Raw genomic sequence first — 16713 nt, forward strand, 5'->3', positions numbered from 1 at the left:
CCTGCAATTTTCCGGCAACTGAAGCACAAGATCGGAACTGGCTTCCTACAGCCTCAGGTCTGTTTACACTCAGGACGTACCACAAATCCATTGTCCGGATGAGGGTGCGTTGTTACTTAACTCTAAATACTTCTGTGCCCAACGGTCTACAAATAATCATGAGACCGACTCAACAACACAGCCTTCTTCAGGGCTCCTTTCTATAATGCGTTTTGGTGTCATTTAAGGAAATTGAGAGGAAAAGTCTCCCAACCCACTGGAAACGCTGGTCCTTACACAATTAAACATAAAAGGCAAGTGTTTTGGGGAATGGGAGGGAAAAGGCTTGCGTGGCCGTGGCTGTTATTTCCAGTCTCGCACCTTCCAGCCTCAGAGAAGCAGCGTGTGTAACTCAGACGGCACCTCCTTTCACTCTGCAGGTGCCCCCCAGCCCAGAACAGAACACGCTCCTGTGGGCACCTGTCAACTGAGCAGGACTGGGGTTCCCACGCGGCCCCTGAGACGCGTCACCAAGGACACTGGTTTTCAGGACAGTCACACAGGATCCCTGGCGCCACTCCCAATTCGCTTACATGGAAGTACAGGTTGTTTTCAAATTGTAAAACGTGAAAGAAATCAGGAAGCAATCCAAGTGCTTGCCCGTCAACAGAAGCGGATAGAAAAGCAGTGCACACGCACAATGGAGTATTACTCAGCCGGGAAAAAGAAGGGACTCTGACCGTTTGCGACAGCACGGAGAGTCCTGGAGAGGACGCATGACGCTCAGTGAAGTAAGCCTGTCAGAGAAAGACAAGGGCCCTATCATTTCACTGTTATGTGGCTTCTAAAGAAAAGGGACAGGACAGCGACGCTCAGTGACAGGACGTGCTGACGGCAGCCCGAGGGGCGGGGCCGGGGCGCGGTGGAGAAGGCGGAGGGCTCGGGGTGCAGACCGGCGGGCACAGAGCGGCCCGGACGTGAGAGCAGCGCAGGGAACACGCAACGGCGTAGTAACTAGTCATTCCAGACGGTTCCGGGCGGTTCCGGAAACACCCGGGGACCCCTCGGTCAAGTGCAGGGCTGTCGAACCATTCGCCGAACGCCTGGAACGCACGCGAAACGACACTGAGTGTAAACTGTGGCTGAAACTAAAATTTAAACGAGAAAGTGCCAACCAGGGCGCTCACCTGTGCGGACACGGCCGACGGGACGCGGGAGGGGCGCAGCCTGTCACCCGCGCAGAGACCCAACTCGCAGGCCCGTTGAACGTTGAACGCACGAAGAGAAAGTGTCCCGAGCGCACTGGCCTCCAGAGGGACACCTGAGGCGGCCGCGGCGACCCTCCGGCGGCGCGCTCCGAGCATGCGCAGAGCGCGGCGCCCGCGAGACCCGCGCCGACCTTCCCGCCGGCCGGGCGCGCCCCGGCGCTCTGCCTGCCGCCCCCAGCCCCGTCGCCCGAGGGTGGCCCGCAGGCCCGACGCAGGGCACGCAGGACTCCCCGGGCGTCGCTCCGCCGAGACCCCGCACGGCGCACGGCGCGGGCGCGCGCCCCCCCCCCCCACCCCCCCGCGGCTGGGGCGCGAAGTGCGCCTTCTGCTTCCGACCGAGCCTGCGCCGTCCGGGGCCGCTCGCTCGACCTCGGGCACCGCCATCCGAATACATGGGGCCTCGGGTCGGCCCACGCGTGGCCTCCACTCCAGAGCCCCTTCCTCGGGGGAGGCAGCTCTGGGGAGACGAAGTGGACGTGAACGGCACTCGATGCCGAGCGTGCTCAGGTCACCTACAGCCACTTGCCCCTTAGCCGGCGGCGGCGAAGTCGGTCCATTTCGTTGGCGTTGGTCCCTTCGCAGCGCCCGTGTGTCATCCCCAGGACAGGGCTCAAAACACGACCCGACCCGACACAGGCCGGGCCCTGCGAGCACGACGGGCCGCGGTCCCCGTCTCTCTGCCGCGCTCCGTGTCGCTCCCTTAGCGGTCACGGTCACCCCGCGGCGCTGCAGGGGCCACGCTGGGCGCGCAGGCTCCCGGCCCAGACCTGTGTTCTTAAGTGACCATCAAACCCAGCCCGGGAACATGAAGGCTAATGCAATTCTTTTTTCTTGTTCTTTCATTCTGGCCAGCTCGTGTAACTGTTGTATTTGTAACATAAAATACACCGTTGGTCACAATCAATCTTATAACCCTGCCAGAACAAGTAAGGCTCCGACGAGGGTCCCTGGCCAAGGGCGCTGCATTTCCCGCCACGCGCGTCCGCCCCGCCGCCCCGGTTTCTGCTGTTGCGTGAGAGTAAGAAATACGGAAAGACGCCCTCCCCACCCTCCAAAAAAAAGAGAATGTCATCACTTTAATTTTGTTAGGAGTCACAAAAATGTTTATTTAGGAAAAATATTTCCTTCAATGTTTATTATTAGATCATGAATTTTATTTAAATGAATAATTTACTTTTACTTTTCTATGTAGACCAATTAAAAAGTATGCTCTTTCCTTTCATAAGCAAAGTCTAATTCTGCATGGCAGATAAGAAATTAATACTTTACTTCCTTCTACCTTAAAAATTAGGACGTTTTCCTCCATGAATTAGTTATTTCGGTATGAATTGTTGTCGTGCTGCTATTAAAAAAAAAAAGTCAGTAAAGGATATGGACACATGGGAGACAAATCATAAACTATAATACTAGTTTATAATGAAATATATTAAACATTGTTTAAATATTAAACAGCAAAATACTCCTAAATTAAATAAATAAAACGAATTTGTCATGTGGAACCACAGGCCAGTACCACCAAAAATGGGGGTGGCCTAGTGCAAAGAAAGGGCGGCCACAGAAAAGAGAAAAAAGGAGAGGAAAACACAATGTTTAATACCAGCAATTCTCAATCCTTTCTGAACCTGAAGAACTTGTTAAACACACCTATGACCAGGTCTCATCCCAGGCAAATGAGGTCAGAATCAGAACTCAGGAAACGGTCTTTTGCAAAGGTCCCCAGAGGGTTCCAGCCTGCGGCCGGGGCGGAAGCTGCTGAGGGCGCCCCTACACTGCTCCTGCTCCCTGACTCCGGAGTGCCCGCTGGGAAATGCAAGGGGCCTTCCTGCACCCTGAGGGAGAAGACCGGGCCTCCTGGGAACAGTAACTCATGGGCAAAGGTCACATTGATCAATAGGAACTTCGTTTCCATTAAAGTATCTTTGAATGCCTCTTTGTTTCCTGCAATTCTGCATTTTCACACTCCTAGACCAAGTACAGAGTACTTTTTGTTACACTGAAGATACATAAGTGATTCATGTTAATAAAAGTTTGCTGAATGCCTACTATGTGCAAGGCACTGTGACAGGCACTGTGGTCGGACCTGGAGTCCTGAGACGATGAGCAGTGATGGGCTGTGATCTGGGTTTCTTTTTTTTTTTAAGAATGTCTATAAATTAATTATATAGACCTAAATAAGGAATTGGACTGCCAAAAAAAGAAAAGACCAAGAAAATATGTATGTGCTAAGGGCTGATTTTAAAATACGTGGCAGAGCATATTTGTACTTTCCCTAATGTGCCTTAGTGTTTCCAGAAGCCCCTGAACACATATAAGGCAAATTCAAGGTAGAAAAATAAATCCTGTTCAAAGTAGATGTTCCCAATGTTAACCACACTCTCTATCAAGTCAATTTCATACATGACGTAAGTATAAATACTAAAAATCTTTATAGAAAGGTAGTTCATGTCCACTTGTAGTAGTCTTAACAAGTCATCTTACATTAAAATATTACAGACTCTAGACCTTGACAATTTCATCACTGAGAAAGTTTATACATACATAACTTATTTTGAAAAGATTTATATGCTGTGATATTCTAATGTGAAAAAATTTTCTCTTATTTTCAAGAAAAGGGGATGCAAAGAAAAGTAGGGGGGCAGGATCTGTTCAAACCTTATAAATATTCTAAAATCTAATCATTTTAAATGCTGACTGCTTTTCTTCTGAACAACCCAGTGAATCCCACACGAGTAGGGATTTTTTCTAGCCCTGCTTGGTATGGGCTTCCACGGCCGCTCTATGACTAAGTTAAGTGCTTCTCATTGTCAGGACAGCATTGCATTTACAAACGAGGCCAGGTCCCGCCAGCTGAACGTAAGGAGGAGTTAGATGTTTACTAAAAAGAAAAGATACGTCCACCTGAGAGCGAGCACTGGGGGGTGGGCGGGTGACAGGGGTGTGATGTAAATGACCAGCAACCATTCTAATGGTAATAACTCTTTAGGGAAATAAAGCTTCCAAGTTGCTTTAAGTAACAAAAAGTGAAACTAAGACTCAGGGAAAAGGCTCATTCATTGTACATGGAGGCGACGCTGTCTAAAGCAGAGGCGTAGTAAAATATTTTACTAAGTTAAAATATAGGTTTTCCATTTCATACAATATTGAGTACACACATAAAAATACCAGTGTTTTTATCCTGTTCCTGTTCAGTCACTTACGTAAGCAAACGTGTTCTTTGGTGCCTGGGCGCGTTAGTCACTGCTCAGGGAGAGCGGAAGGGAAGGGCCCCGAGGTTACCCCGCCTGGGGCCAGAAGACTCAGAACCCCATGCCCTGCAAGTTCAGGCCCAAAGGCGGGTTTATGAGGGAAGATAAGGGAGTTAAAATCACTCGGCAGTAGCACGAATGTGTTTCCTTCCTCCACATCATCATACTCGGGCTCCCCAACTAAAAAGTACCGTTGCCTACAAGGTTTCCAGCTGAGTTCTGAGGTGTTTCAGGCGGAAAGGTATACAGATAAGAAATAGATCATTCTAAGTCTGAAAACCCCCGAAGTCAGTGAGAAGCACGTACATTCAGTAGATGTATCCAACGTAAGTAAGGAAGTCTTAAAAAGGCTGAACAGTTCGACCAAAGCTGAAGAATTGTTCTTGATTTTTCATTATTCCTTTTTAAATAAAGAGTAAGTATAGATATAGTATACATACAGGCTGACATTTTGACTCATTCAAAATAGTCACATCCCTTTGCTTGGTTTTGCAAATTTCAGAAACTACAATTTAATATCATTCGTAACACAGTAATTTCAATAAAAGGAATTAGAGAGCAATGAAAAATCAGAAGCAAGATGGCCTTAGACAGCCGTAGAGCCTCTAAATATACACACATTTATAACCTGCATTTATTTCCTAAAGAAACACATTTTAAGTAATGCTAGTTTAACCAATGGAGAAAAAACTTCTATCAAAATATACAATTTCCATACAGACTAGAAGGCTAATATTAAAAAAATAGTTGTAGGCCAAGAAGTCTGCTGATATGGACAGGCCTCATCCCTTTGAAGCAAAAAGCATCAAATAGGCCTTCTGATCAACGTGACCTTCTTCATTGTAAGTTTCTGACGAATTCATAAAGCTTGCCTCTCAGTCAGTCTTTAGATCAAGGTCTATCAGATGCTTCTTAATCCAGATTTCCAGAAGGGGGGACGATGGAATTCAGAATCTCAAGTGGGATTTATGCTTTACCATGTACCTGAAAAATAATATTATAATAGGTTCTAATGATTATTAAGAACTTCAGAATTTTTAAAGAATTACATGTAAACATAACTTTACTTTTTTAAAACAGTGAAATAGGACATCTTGTTTTCTAAAAGAGAAAAAACCTGCAAACTTGCTACTGTAAACTTTAGCAATCTAAGGACTTCTGATGTAAACCAGAAGAAACATTCCTCTCATTAAAGTCTGTAATATAAGAGGTTCTGGGTGGAGTTATACATGCTCCTCTTTACTACATTATCAGTTCTAATCACTGGGTTACCTCAATCACTTCTGACTTTGAGGAAACCCATAATATTCAGTACGGGGCTTAGACCAAGAAAGACTTTAAAGGGCATCTCAAAGAGAATAATAAATTCAGTGGTATTAACTGTGATTATATGCTATTCTTAAATTTTCCAATTACAAAACTGATATTATTATAAAGGACCTAAATAACTCTACACTAGTAATTAAGACAAATTAAAAAAGCAGACTCCTTTCAGGAGCTGCCCACGACTCAGACCCAGAGTGAGAGGCCTGGTTATGTGAGCAAACAGCAGTCCCTGGGCGGAGAGCACACGGGGCGCAGAGGGGGAGCAGGGCCGCCCGCAGCCTGACCGCAGCCTCCGGACACACCGGGGCTCCTGGAGCGGCGTTCAGTGTGCTGCCTCCCAAGGAAGCCGCCCTCCCCCGCCCCTGAAGTCATGTAACGAGGACCCGTGCTCGCTATCTACTGTGGGTCAGCATCAAGTCAGACCACGTTCAAAGTGACGGAATGGGGAGACATGGTCCGCAGCTTTGGGGAACTTACAATCTGCCTGAGCAGACAGGAAAACCACCACAATAAAGCAGAATTAAGTGCATGTCAGAAACAGAATTACCTATCCAGTGTTTCCCAGAACCGTAAGAAAACCGGTCTGTCCAGGTGACGCTTGTGATAGCTGAGTTCTAACACTGTTACGTCCCATTTCTGAACATTGGGGTCTAGACGGACTTCGTCATATTTGAGGTGGAAGGCTTTAACTACATGGGGGGAAATAAATTTTTTATTCAAAGTGCAGTCAAAATTATTCAAGTAATTTATGAAAATAATAAAAACACCCAATATAGACATTAGCCCTCCAAAATAACTTAAAAAACTAAAACACAAACAATTTCCCTTCCACAAACCGAAGCATTATTCTAACCAGAGTGATCTTTGAAAGTGATGCTGGAAACGATGGCACCCTCAGAGACACTCGCGTCAGGGACCGACTGCGGGTTTACACATGCCAGCCCCCGGGACTGCAGCGGGAAGACAGCGTGCGTGCGGCCCGTGGGAACTAAGGCGCACAAGTCCAACCCGGTGCGGGAGGAAAGGCACGCGTCGGGGGATCACAAGCCGCCCCCCCAGAGCAGGGGCCCCAGAGAAGGCTTGCGGGGACCGAGATGCCCAGTCTGAGACTGAAGGGGGGGCCGGGGCCACGCTCACACAGAACGAGCGCCCCGGCGGGCCCGCTCACTCCCGAAACGCAGGGAAGGGAACGGGGCCGCGGAGGATGGGTGAGGGTAAGGCCGCAGGCGCGCGGCGGGGCTGGCTCGCGGGCCGCCAGGGCTTTGGTGTCACAGGCGCGAAGGGCCCGCGAAGGGGTCGGCAGGGGGGACGGGCCTAACCCAGAGATCTCGGGCAAGACGCCAACGCGACTCGCGGGACACACGCATGGCAAGAAAAGCAGTCACGAGGCAGCGAGGGGGTGGGAGCTCGCGGGCCCCGGTGAGCGATGGTGAAAAGGGGGAACACGAAGGCCGCTCAGGAAAGGCGCCCAGATGTGGGTAAGCCAGGGACTTACACTCGGCGGGCTGTGGCTTCCCACGCGCGCACACATGACCCGGAGGACGTCCGGCTTGCCTTTCCACGCTTTACTTTTTTTCTAACATAAAAAGAGGGCTGTTACTCTCACCAGCATCCCATCTAGTATTAGGGTTTGGCTGGGTTTCTCTTCAGAGAAAACGATGAACTGGGTTAATTTTCGGAGAGCTCCGTTACAGACCGCGGGCTCCGCAATGCGGGATGGGTGGCTGGCGCTGGGCGTTACAACCCAATCCAGGTCTCGCTCTTGACGGAAATCCCAAAGGAATCATTCGTGCCCACAAAAAAAATGCAAACGGTATTCCTAAATTACTGATATCTGCTTTTATAAATAAAGGTTTTCTCATTGGACACATTACTCATTTTAAGTTGAATTCAATTTAATAAATTTAATGAATTTAAATGAATTCATTTTAGGGGCTTTATATCATGGTTTCAGAAAACCCATTTTCAAAAAGCTTTGTATGGGTAAAATATATATATACACATATATATATATTTAAGTTTTAAAAATTAAGTCAACATCTCAATATCTCCTATTCTGCTTACATGTTCACTTTTCTGATTTTGTCAGTATGAGTCCTTTAAATCATTCTTAAAATACTTTGTCACATTTTTAAAAATGATTTTGCCTAAAGCCACAAAGGGAGAAAGCCCTCCTTAGTAATTTCAATGGATTTAGTTTATATAATATTTACTCTTCCAACAGAAGAGACAACTTTTAAAATTAAGGCTGAAATATCAGGGTCCAAAAGTTTAAGCCACAATGAAGAAACAGCGTTTCTCTCATCATACAAAATGTTATTAGCACGAAGCAACTGTGGTAAGCAGCCTGACACCAAGACATTACCACGAAATATCTTTCTTACTCAAGAATAAAAGTAAAAATAAAAGACGACTTAAGGTTTTAAGCCTCGGCAAAAAGTAAAGAAGAAACAAAGTTGTTTTAACAAGAAGCCAGTTACCTGGTGGCACAATGACCACCAAAGAAAAGGACTTCACACAACCCAGAGCTAGAACTGTTCATTTTCTGCAAATGGCATCAATCCTGTTAACAGTTTTTCTTTTTTGTGGGAACAAAGAAGCAAACAAAATTAAAATGATGCTCTTGAATAATATTTAGTAGACAGAATGATGACATGTCAAATGGGAAAGGGGTACATAATACAAAAATTATTAAATGAGGGGTAGGTGGGGTGGGGGGAGCAATGGGGGGAAAAGTGGGACAACTGTAATAGAGAAAAACAATAAATAAATTTAAAAAAATTAAAAACATTATTACATGAAAATTCTTTTGAAATTATAACAAAAAGTTGAAGAAATCATCAGTTAAAAGTCTTGATCCACCTCAAACATAAAATAAATAATACTTTAGAAAAGTGATATCCAGTTACAAGGTCAAATTTCTCATATATCTGAAAAGGTTTTATTTGGCAATTTTACACAACTCAATCTTTGATGCCTTCTCTAAAACTCTGTAATGTGTTATGCAACAGGAAGAAAATACAACTATTCACCAAGGCCCACACAGGGGCGGGGCCAGGAGGCGGAGGAGTGAAATCAGCAAAGGGAAGAGAGGAGGACCCTCCGAGGGCTCCGCCTTAGTCTGGGGCGGGGGGAGCGTGCAGGGCGAGCCTGGCGCCCGGGGGCCCTCCCGGGAACCCCCGTCCCCAGTGAGCAGGGGCCCCGGTACCAAGCGAGGGACGCGGGACACGAGGTGAAAGCAGGCCCTCAGATGTCCTCGAGAGAGAAGCTGTAATTAAAGGAGAAGAGGAACCAGCGGCGCAGGAAGCCAGAGGGAAGCAGCTAAGGATCCTGAGAAGCAGAACGAGTCACAGGAAAGTAACATTTTAAAGAGAAACTGTGATCAGGAGAGTCCCATGCTGACGAGGCGGGCAGTCCCCGTTCACTGTCTGCTGGGTCACAGCGAGTCTGGTGGGAAGAGCCCAGCGGGAGGCAAGGAAGTGCGGCGCAGGGGTCTCAGGACAGGAGAGGAGAAAGCGAGTCCTAAGCTCAGCTGCGAGGCCGAGGGCAGGAGCCAGAGGCGGGGCAGGCCGGGGGCAGGGGCCGGCCTCGCTCTGTTGGCGCCAGGACAGAAGGGGCAGGAGGGCTCTCATTTTAACTGCAGGCAGGAAGGACTCAGTAAAGAAGGCTGAAGCCTCAATTTCAGAAACAATCTCAGAACGATCTCAACAAAATAATTAAAACGTATCGTACTTTTTAATGAAATTTAGGGAGCGTTTATATCTTGAAGACATTCTAGCCGATTTTTTACAATACTATGCAACAAGGCAAACGGGGGAAACACAGCATTCAGTCGCTGACACTTTACTTTTAATTAAAATCCTCAAGGTCTCTATCTATTCTAACTTTCATTTACCAGCTCTGTGCGTCGCTCAAGTCCCAGAAATAACATAAAAAGCAACCCTCACGTGGCATGGCCCGAATCCCCCATACCATGAGGTCTCTCCCGCGTGCCCAGTTCCCAGCTGGGAAGAATGGCGGACCCACCAACAAAACCAGACGCTGCTGAAAACAGGCTGGAGCGCACAGCTGCACGGTCCGCACTCATAACAGAAGTGGCATTTTATAAAACATTCGTTTCATGAGAATGTTCTCTATGAAGTAGTTCTATGCTACTAACTTACTGGGTACTCGAATTCAAATAACTGAAATCTCCCTACCAGCAAAAAAAAAAAAGGCTGAAGTCATCTTTTCATTGACCAGTACGTGGTGATGAAAGGTGTGAGCACGTGACACCCGTTAGGAACAGACATCGTTGGCCGCTGCCCCCCAGTGCACACTTCTGGGCTGGGGTGGGGGTGGGGGGCAGAGCGGACAGGGCCGCTGAGGCCCCCCCCATCGGAGGGCGCACAGGAGACGTAAGCTGACCGTCCACGTCAATTACAACACATGGACACGCAATGACGTGGATGGCTTTAAAGCAGCCTAACAAGTGACCATTAATGTTGGGGGACACGATAATTCATGCATACAGGAAACAGTAATGTTCTAGAAAAGGCTTTAAGGTATCTCCCAGATGCTTACAAGTCAGCATCACACGTGCTACTCGCTGGGACCCGTGTAACACACACGCACACACAGAGACAGGCGGCCCTCGTCTGAGCACATGGCTGAGCAGTAGAAACAGAATCTTACTTTTGGCAAAGATGTCCACGGGCGATCCATCGGGCAGCAGCCACGGCCAGCCTTTGAACTGCCACGCAGGGCCCTGCACGAACACGGCGACCACCCGGTCCCTGGGGCCGGAACGGGGGAAATGGACAGAGAAGAGGCCAGCGTGAGCTCGGGTCCCGAGGCCCTGGCCCTGCGTCTTCTAAGCACAATCGACCACACTCACAACCCCCTGCAATCTTTTTAGCCTTTTATTTCTGCCCCTCTACTGTAGTAGCTATGCAAGGGCCCACTTCTCCAATGCACCAGGGGAGAGCAGCTGATCTAGGAATCTGAGAAGTGGTTTTAAAAGGAAGTCATTTAGCCCTGGCCACTGTGGCTCAACTGGACGGAGCACTGACTTGTAGACCAAAAGGCCGCGAGTTCAGTTCCTGGTCAGGGCACACACATAGGCTTACAAGTTCGATCCCCAGTCAGGGTGCATAGGAGAAGGCAACCAGTTGATGTCTGCCTGTCTTGTCTCAAAGCAATAAAAAAATGTCCTCCGGGAGAATTTAAAAAAAAAAAAAAAAAAAAAGGAAGTCATTTGAAATTCAAACAAACCTTATTTTATTTTAATAAAAAATGCTATAAATTATAGTAAATCACCAATAATAACGTTACTGTGAAAAACACAGCTTAAAATTCTTAACCTGTTCTAAATCTTTACGACTAAAATCTTATCTTAAATAAAAACTTCCCTGCTTTCAAGGGGTCTATTCCCTGTATGGCCAAAACCGTCATCGATACTGGGGCACACGGTGACACGGCCTCGTCACTGGATGACGCACCTTGTCCCACCCCCCGGCTGAGGGCTCACCCCAGTGCCTGCCAACTGAAGGGAGCTGGCCGGACAGAGGTCCCCTGAATCCCACCGGGTCTCCCTGGGCTAGCGAGGCAGCAGGGGGATGACAATACTCCTCCCAGGGAGCTCCTGGGCGGACAGAGCAGAGCAGAGCAGCCCTAGTCCACCTGGGTAATGGCAGGGACCCAGCGAGCACGCACACGCGGCACCTGGGGACACAGACGTGGCACCTGCACACGCTGCTGCTTCCTCTTCTGCACATGACTGCACAGAGGTCACACGAATACGTACCATTTCTAGTCCTACGAGTTTTAAACTCGGTAACTGAAATTCTCAATTTTCCAACACTAGTCTGTCTGAAGACTTTGCTCTAATAGCTCATTCAGAACAAACAGATGAGTGGAGAGACTTTTACTAAGTCTTCCAGAAGCTAGTGTTTCTTCTTATAAGTAAAATAAAGTTTAGCTATCCAAAACGGAGCTTTAAGTAGGCGCCGCTGGCCTGCACTATCGACCACAGTAGGCATCTCACCGGTCTCAGGTTCTACCCCCAGCTCACAGCGGCTGGGACCCCTGCCTACAGAGAAGGAGGGTCCCGTACCAGTCTTGCGGCATGAGCTTCAGGGGCTGGTCCACGACCCGGTAGGGGACTGTGACGCTGAGCGCGGCGCCCCCGGGCTGCACCTGGTCCTTCCTCCTCTGAATGAGTGTCTCGTTCTCCCGCTGGCACCCCTGCTTCTTCTTCTCATCCGACGGGACAAATCTTCGAAAAAGAGAAAGGTCCAATGGTTCAACGTGAGAAGGACGGGAAAATCAATCATTCTTTGAAATTATTTTTTAAATACTGAGTTTTAAACCAAAAACTTATTTTTGAGGCAACCCTGCTCTGCATGTACAGGTCATAATGCTTTGCACGCTGAACAGGGAGCACACTCGCTGCCACCGTGTCAGGGCATGTCTCTCGCACGGCACACACGTGACAGCCAGCAGCGCCCGCGCGCTCCAAGGGGACACAGAGAACCGCCCCGGCCCTTGATTCCTCAAGCGCTGCTGGAGGGACACTTTATGGTAAATTGAAAGGGGGCTTGAAAGGAAAGTGAGGGGGCTGGAGAGGCCTCCCGGACAGGTGACTGAGCCAGCCCACGAAATTCGCAAAATACCCCGTTTCCTGGTTTATGCCCCTGCAAAATTAGAAAATGCCATCGAATTTCAGGGATGGTTTGCAAATTTTAAAGCAAATTAGATCAGTGCATGCCAATTGTCTGTTTTAGTAAATACTGCTAGTAATTTACTAAATGAGCAAATCTGTGCAGTTCAATTCTCTGCTGGACCATCAACCTCATTCTCAAAAATAATTCAGCAATCTGCAGAGCTGTGGCCAGCTCTAGGTTTGTTAGTATGCACAAAGCATTTTAAAACAGTGTGTGTGTTTTTAAAAGCACAAACATTCTCCTACAGCCTCCGGGCACCCTGTCTCTGCCGTGGTCTGCCCCGCAGTTAGACGGTGCGATGCATCACTGCACTGAGCAGCACCCTGCACCCCAGGTTCAGGGGAGACCAGGGGGAAGGGCGGAACCCTGTGAGCATCTTCAGTCCCACATACTGGACCCGTCACCCAGCAACACTGATCGTGAGACCCTGGGAGGAGCTGTTGGTACACAAGTGACGTCACTTGGAACCAAGCATCTTCCTGTTCATGCGCGTCTGATGGGGAAGTGGGGACCACCGTGCCAAAGCTTCTCCCAGACAACCATGAAATCTCATCTCGGGAAAACATGGGAGCGAGGCCACCCCTCCAACAGGAATAAACACACGCTTCCCAGGCGCCACGCGCACACGCCCCTGCTTCCTTTCCTTGTGTTTCTGCACGCACCACGGCGTGTCATGGAGCGCGTATACAACTTCCAGAGTGATGTTCACAAACAGCCAAGTTTTCATTAACGTGTACTCAGTGCAAGCGCCACTCCAGCGAGGACCAAAAACGTCTGCCTGGGGCCAGGAGCTTCCTCGGGCACCTGTGAGGAAGCCCACTGCCCCGCTCCCCCCCGCCCCCGCCCCAAGGCGGCCGCTAGTCTGCGTCCGTCACCCAGGACCCGTTGTGCCTGTTCTGGGAACTCCCACGGGGACCCCAAGAATGTGCTCTCGGGGGCCTGGCTTCTGCCGCTCCATCTGAGGTTCCCGAGACGCCCCGGCCCGCAGACACTGCCGGCTCCCCCTTTTACTGCGGGCAGAGCTCGAAGGCATGAGTGAGCCACCACTGGCTTATGCGTGCTCCTGTGACGGGCATCTGGGAGTTCCAAAGCTGGGGTTTTACACAGAAAGCCACCATACCCATTCTGTGTAAGTCCTTTGTGGACACACGCTTTCATGCCTCATACAGATACCTATGCACAGAACTGCTGGATCATGGCCTACGTTTAACTTTATAATAAATTTTCAGGAAGCTTTCCAAAGTAGGACAAAGTATAAAGAGCATTTTTAAAGGCATCTCTGAGCTAACCAGCAAGAAGGAGATGCTTGTGTCCCAGACAGGAAAGCCGGGAACCCAGAGAAGGTGGCCCTGGCAAACTAATTAAGACATAAACTTTGTTTTCTCCTCTATTTCACAGGATTCCTGGGACAAGCAACAAAGCCCAGACGCTGCTCACGGTAGGGTGTCTCACAGAAGCACCTTCTCCACGGTCACAGAGCTAGAGCTCTCAGGGAGAAACACACCCACTGCCCACCCTTTTCCCTGCCCTGTCCCCCAGGCCCAGCCAGCGCCATAGCAATCGCAAGGACAGCCGACCCTCAGAACTGCAGACTGAACCTCTCCTCCATTTGGAGCAAGAAGGAGCCCCGACCACGTGACTGGTTCAGAACAAACAGGCCAGGCCAACGAGACTTAATCCAGGGGGTGTTGCGGGAATTCCTTGTACTGGGACTGCTGCCCTGACGCTCCTGATCATCACCCTGGGCCCTGACGGGAGGGGACCTGCCTGACGGAGGGACGACTCCCAACAGAACCATCCAGTGCTGAGCCCAGCGGCACCCAGAGCCTCAGCCTTCCAGCCACATTGAGCCACTGAGTGACCTTTCGATAAAGCTACTTTGAGTGAGCTGTCACCATTTACAACTAAAGGCATTCTAATGAATGCAACCAGAACTGCCAGACTGAGATGGATACATATGATTTGAAGAAATATTCTCATGTCCACTGACTCGTCCATTTAGTGTTGCCAAGTATTGACAAGCAATTTGTCAGAGAATAAAATGCAAATATGATATAGCTAGGTAAGTTCCAGTCTTTAAGTTGGTTATTTTAAAAACAGAACAGCCCTGGACAGCCTGGCTCTGTTGGCTGGTGTGTCGTCCTGTAGGCCAGACAGTCTGGTGGGTCTGACTCCTGACTGGGGTGTGCACGGGAAGGCAACCGCTTGGTGTTTCTCACATCGATGTCTGTCTGTCTGCTGCCCTCCCCCAAACCAAAAGCAATGGGGAAAAAATGTCTTTGGGTAAGGATTAAGTAAATAAGTAAATAAAACAAGACAAGTTTATGGATATTTCCCAAGTTAGTTTTCCTTTTTCCTAAATAAGAAAGTTGAAATTTTAAAAATACAAGAAAATACTATGTGAATGTTAAACAACCTCAAAGTAAGAATTTAAAGTGGTATCTGTATTCTTTAAATCAAGTAGCTTCCAGAACAAACAATTCCAAGGAAACGAGTAAATGAAAACAATGAAAAACAGTACATAAATTGTAAAAAACTCACGGTACTGAGGTGTCTTGAATGAAACAATGATCAAAAGAAAAAGGTAACTGAGGACTTCACTGACGCAATTATCACAGATCAAAGTTTATAAAAAAGCCTGCAAATATGTAAAGGGGAAAATTATTTTAAAAGATCAGAGGTTTAAAAATGAACTAAAAAGAACCACTACCACTGAAAAATCCTATGTCTGAACCTAAAAACGCAGTGGAGAGATTTAACATTGGGTTAGGGCGTGGCCACAGAAACAGCGTTCTCATTGTGAAATTTAAAGAAAACATAAAAAATGAGAGTGACAGAGAAACACACAGCAAATAGGACCATTTTCGAGACACTGAGAAATGGGATGAGGGTCTCAAGTGTATCTGATTTACGTCCCAGAAAGAGAACGGGGGGGTGGGGGTGCACACACAGAGGTGGCATCTGAAGCTGAAGCGGAGGTCTCGATGAACGCGCCACGAGAAGGTGGAGCACGTGCAGCACCCGACGTCTGGTCGGGGGCACGGGCCTCTCTCCCTTGAGACTGTCGGACAGAACCATGGCCGCAGCCGTGGGTGCCCCGTGCTGAACCACAGGTAGGCCAGAGACCAGGGCTGCGTCTCAGGGGTCACATCCCATAAGGCGCATCTCAGGGGTCAATGCCTGGTACCATAAACCCTTACACAGAGGTTACAGACACAGGGTTTTTGGTGGGGGTGGGGAGGGTGGGGGCAGAGGGATGGAGCAGAAAGGAAAGGGACACCTAGGCGTGGACAGCAGAGTGGGGATTGTTTGGTGGGGGGGCGGGGGGGCTAAGGGGGACAGATGGTAATGCAAACAAGTACAAAAATGGTAAAATAAAATAAGTCACTTTGGAGCAAAAAGGGGAGGTGATTACTGTTATTTCCTTTTTTGTAAATCAATCAAAAGCATACCTATTTTTCTGCCAATCAGCAAAAACATATTCTTTTGGTGTGCCGTAATTTTAGTAATGTGTGCCATGAGGTAAAAAAAAGTTTGAAAATCGTTGCTCTAAAGAGATAAGAAACAGAACTGATGAGAAACACCAACCTCCAGATTTAATTCTAACGAATCCCAACATGGGATACATATGAAATCTGCCTCTAGGTATAGCAGATAAACTTAAAATAGCCTTTTAAAGTAAGCAGACCAAGCCCGTTTCCTCCACAGGACGGGTGGGCACACTGAGAGCTGCCGACGACCTGCTGTGCGCAAGGGGTGGGGGGGCATCGGTGCTCCCCGAGGGGACTGAGTCGCCCGCAACTGCTGCAGGGCGGGGCCCACCCCTGCCGGCCTCAGGCACCTCCTGCTGCACAGGCTGAAGCAAGGGGGTCCCCCTCGCGTCCCCCCTCCTGGACCACTGCCTGTGTGGCTGCCGTCTTGGAGGTTCACGAGCATCACCCAACTGGCTTCTTTTGGATAAATGCACAGTCCCACTAAAACGTCTCTCAAGATCGTGTCTATAAATGTAAGAGGGGCTTCTTAATACTTCCATCCCGTGACCTTAACTTGTTACTTAGGATTTTATTTTGTTTTGTTTCTTTTACTGGCTGCAGGGCTAGAAGATGGGAGAAGCCCCGGTTTTTCAGGGAGAACAGCAGAGCCTCTGCCAACAGGAGCTCTGGGTCGCAGCCAGCAGGGTAACCCTGTGGA

The 16713-nt window shown here is 48.6% G+C and overlaps 1 protein-coding gene across 1 annotated transcript in view; it reads right to left on the reverse strand.

The window, feature by feature from the left end:
• Positions 1-4323: 4323 nt before the first annotated feature.
• The window catches only part of CDC73 (cell division cycle 73), a 58944-nt gene continuing 46554 nt past the window's right edge, over positions 4324-16713 (reverse strand). The window contains exons 14-17 of the mRNA XM_090263489.1: positions 11913-12074; positions 10493-10593; positions 6366-6507; positions 4324-5476 (exon numbers count right to left, since the gene is read on the reverse strand). Coding sequence (XP_090119615.1) covers positions 5440-5476; positions 6366-6507; positions 10493-10593; positions 11913-12074 — 442 coding nt within the window. The 3' untranslated portion in view covers positions 4324-5439. The remainder of the gene's footprint in view (positions 5477-6365; positions 6508-10492; positions 10594-11912; positions 12075-16713) is intronic.

Source organism: Furipterus horrens, unplaced genomic scaffold, assembly GCF_987537825.1.
Source record: "Furipterus horrens unplaced genomic scaffold, mFurHor1.1.pri manual_scaffold_15, whole genome shotgun sequence".
Taxonomy (NCBI): domain Eukaryota; kingdom Metazoa; phylum Chordata; class Mammalia; order Chiroptera; family Furipteridae; genus Furipterus; species Furipterus horrens.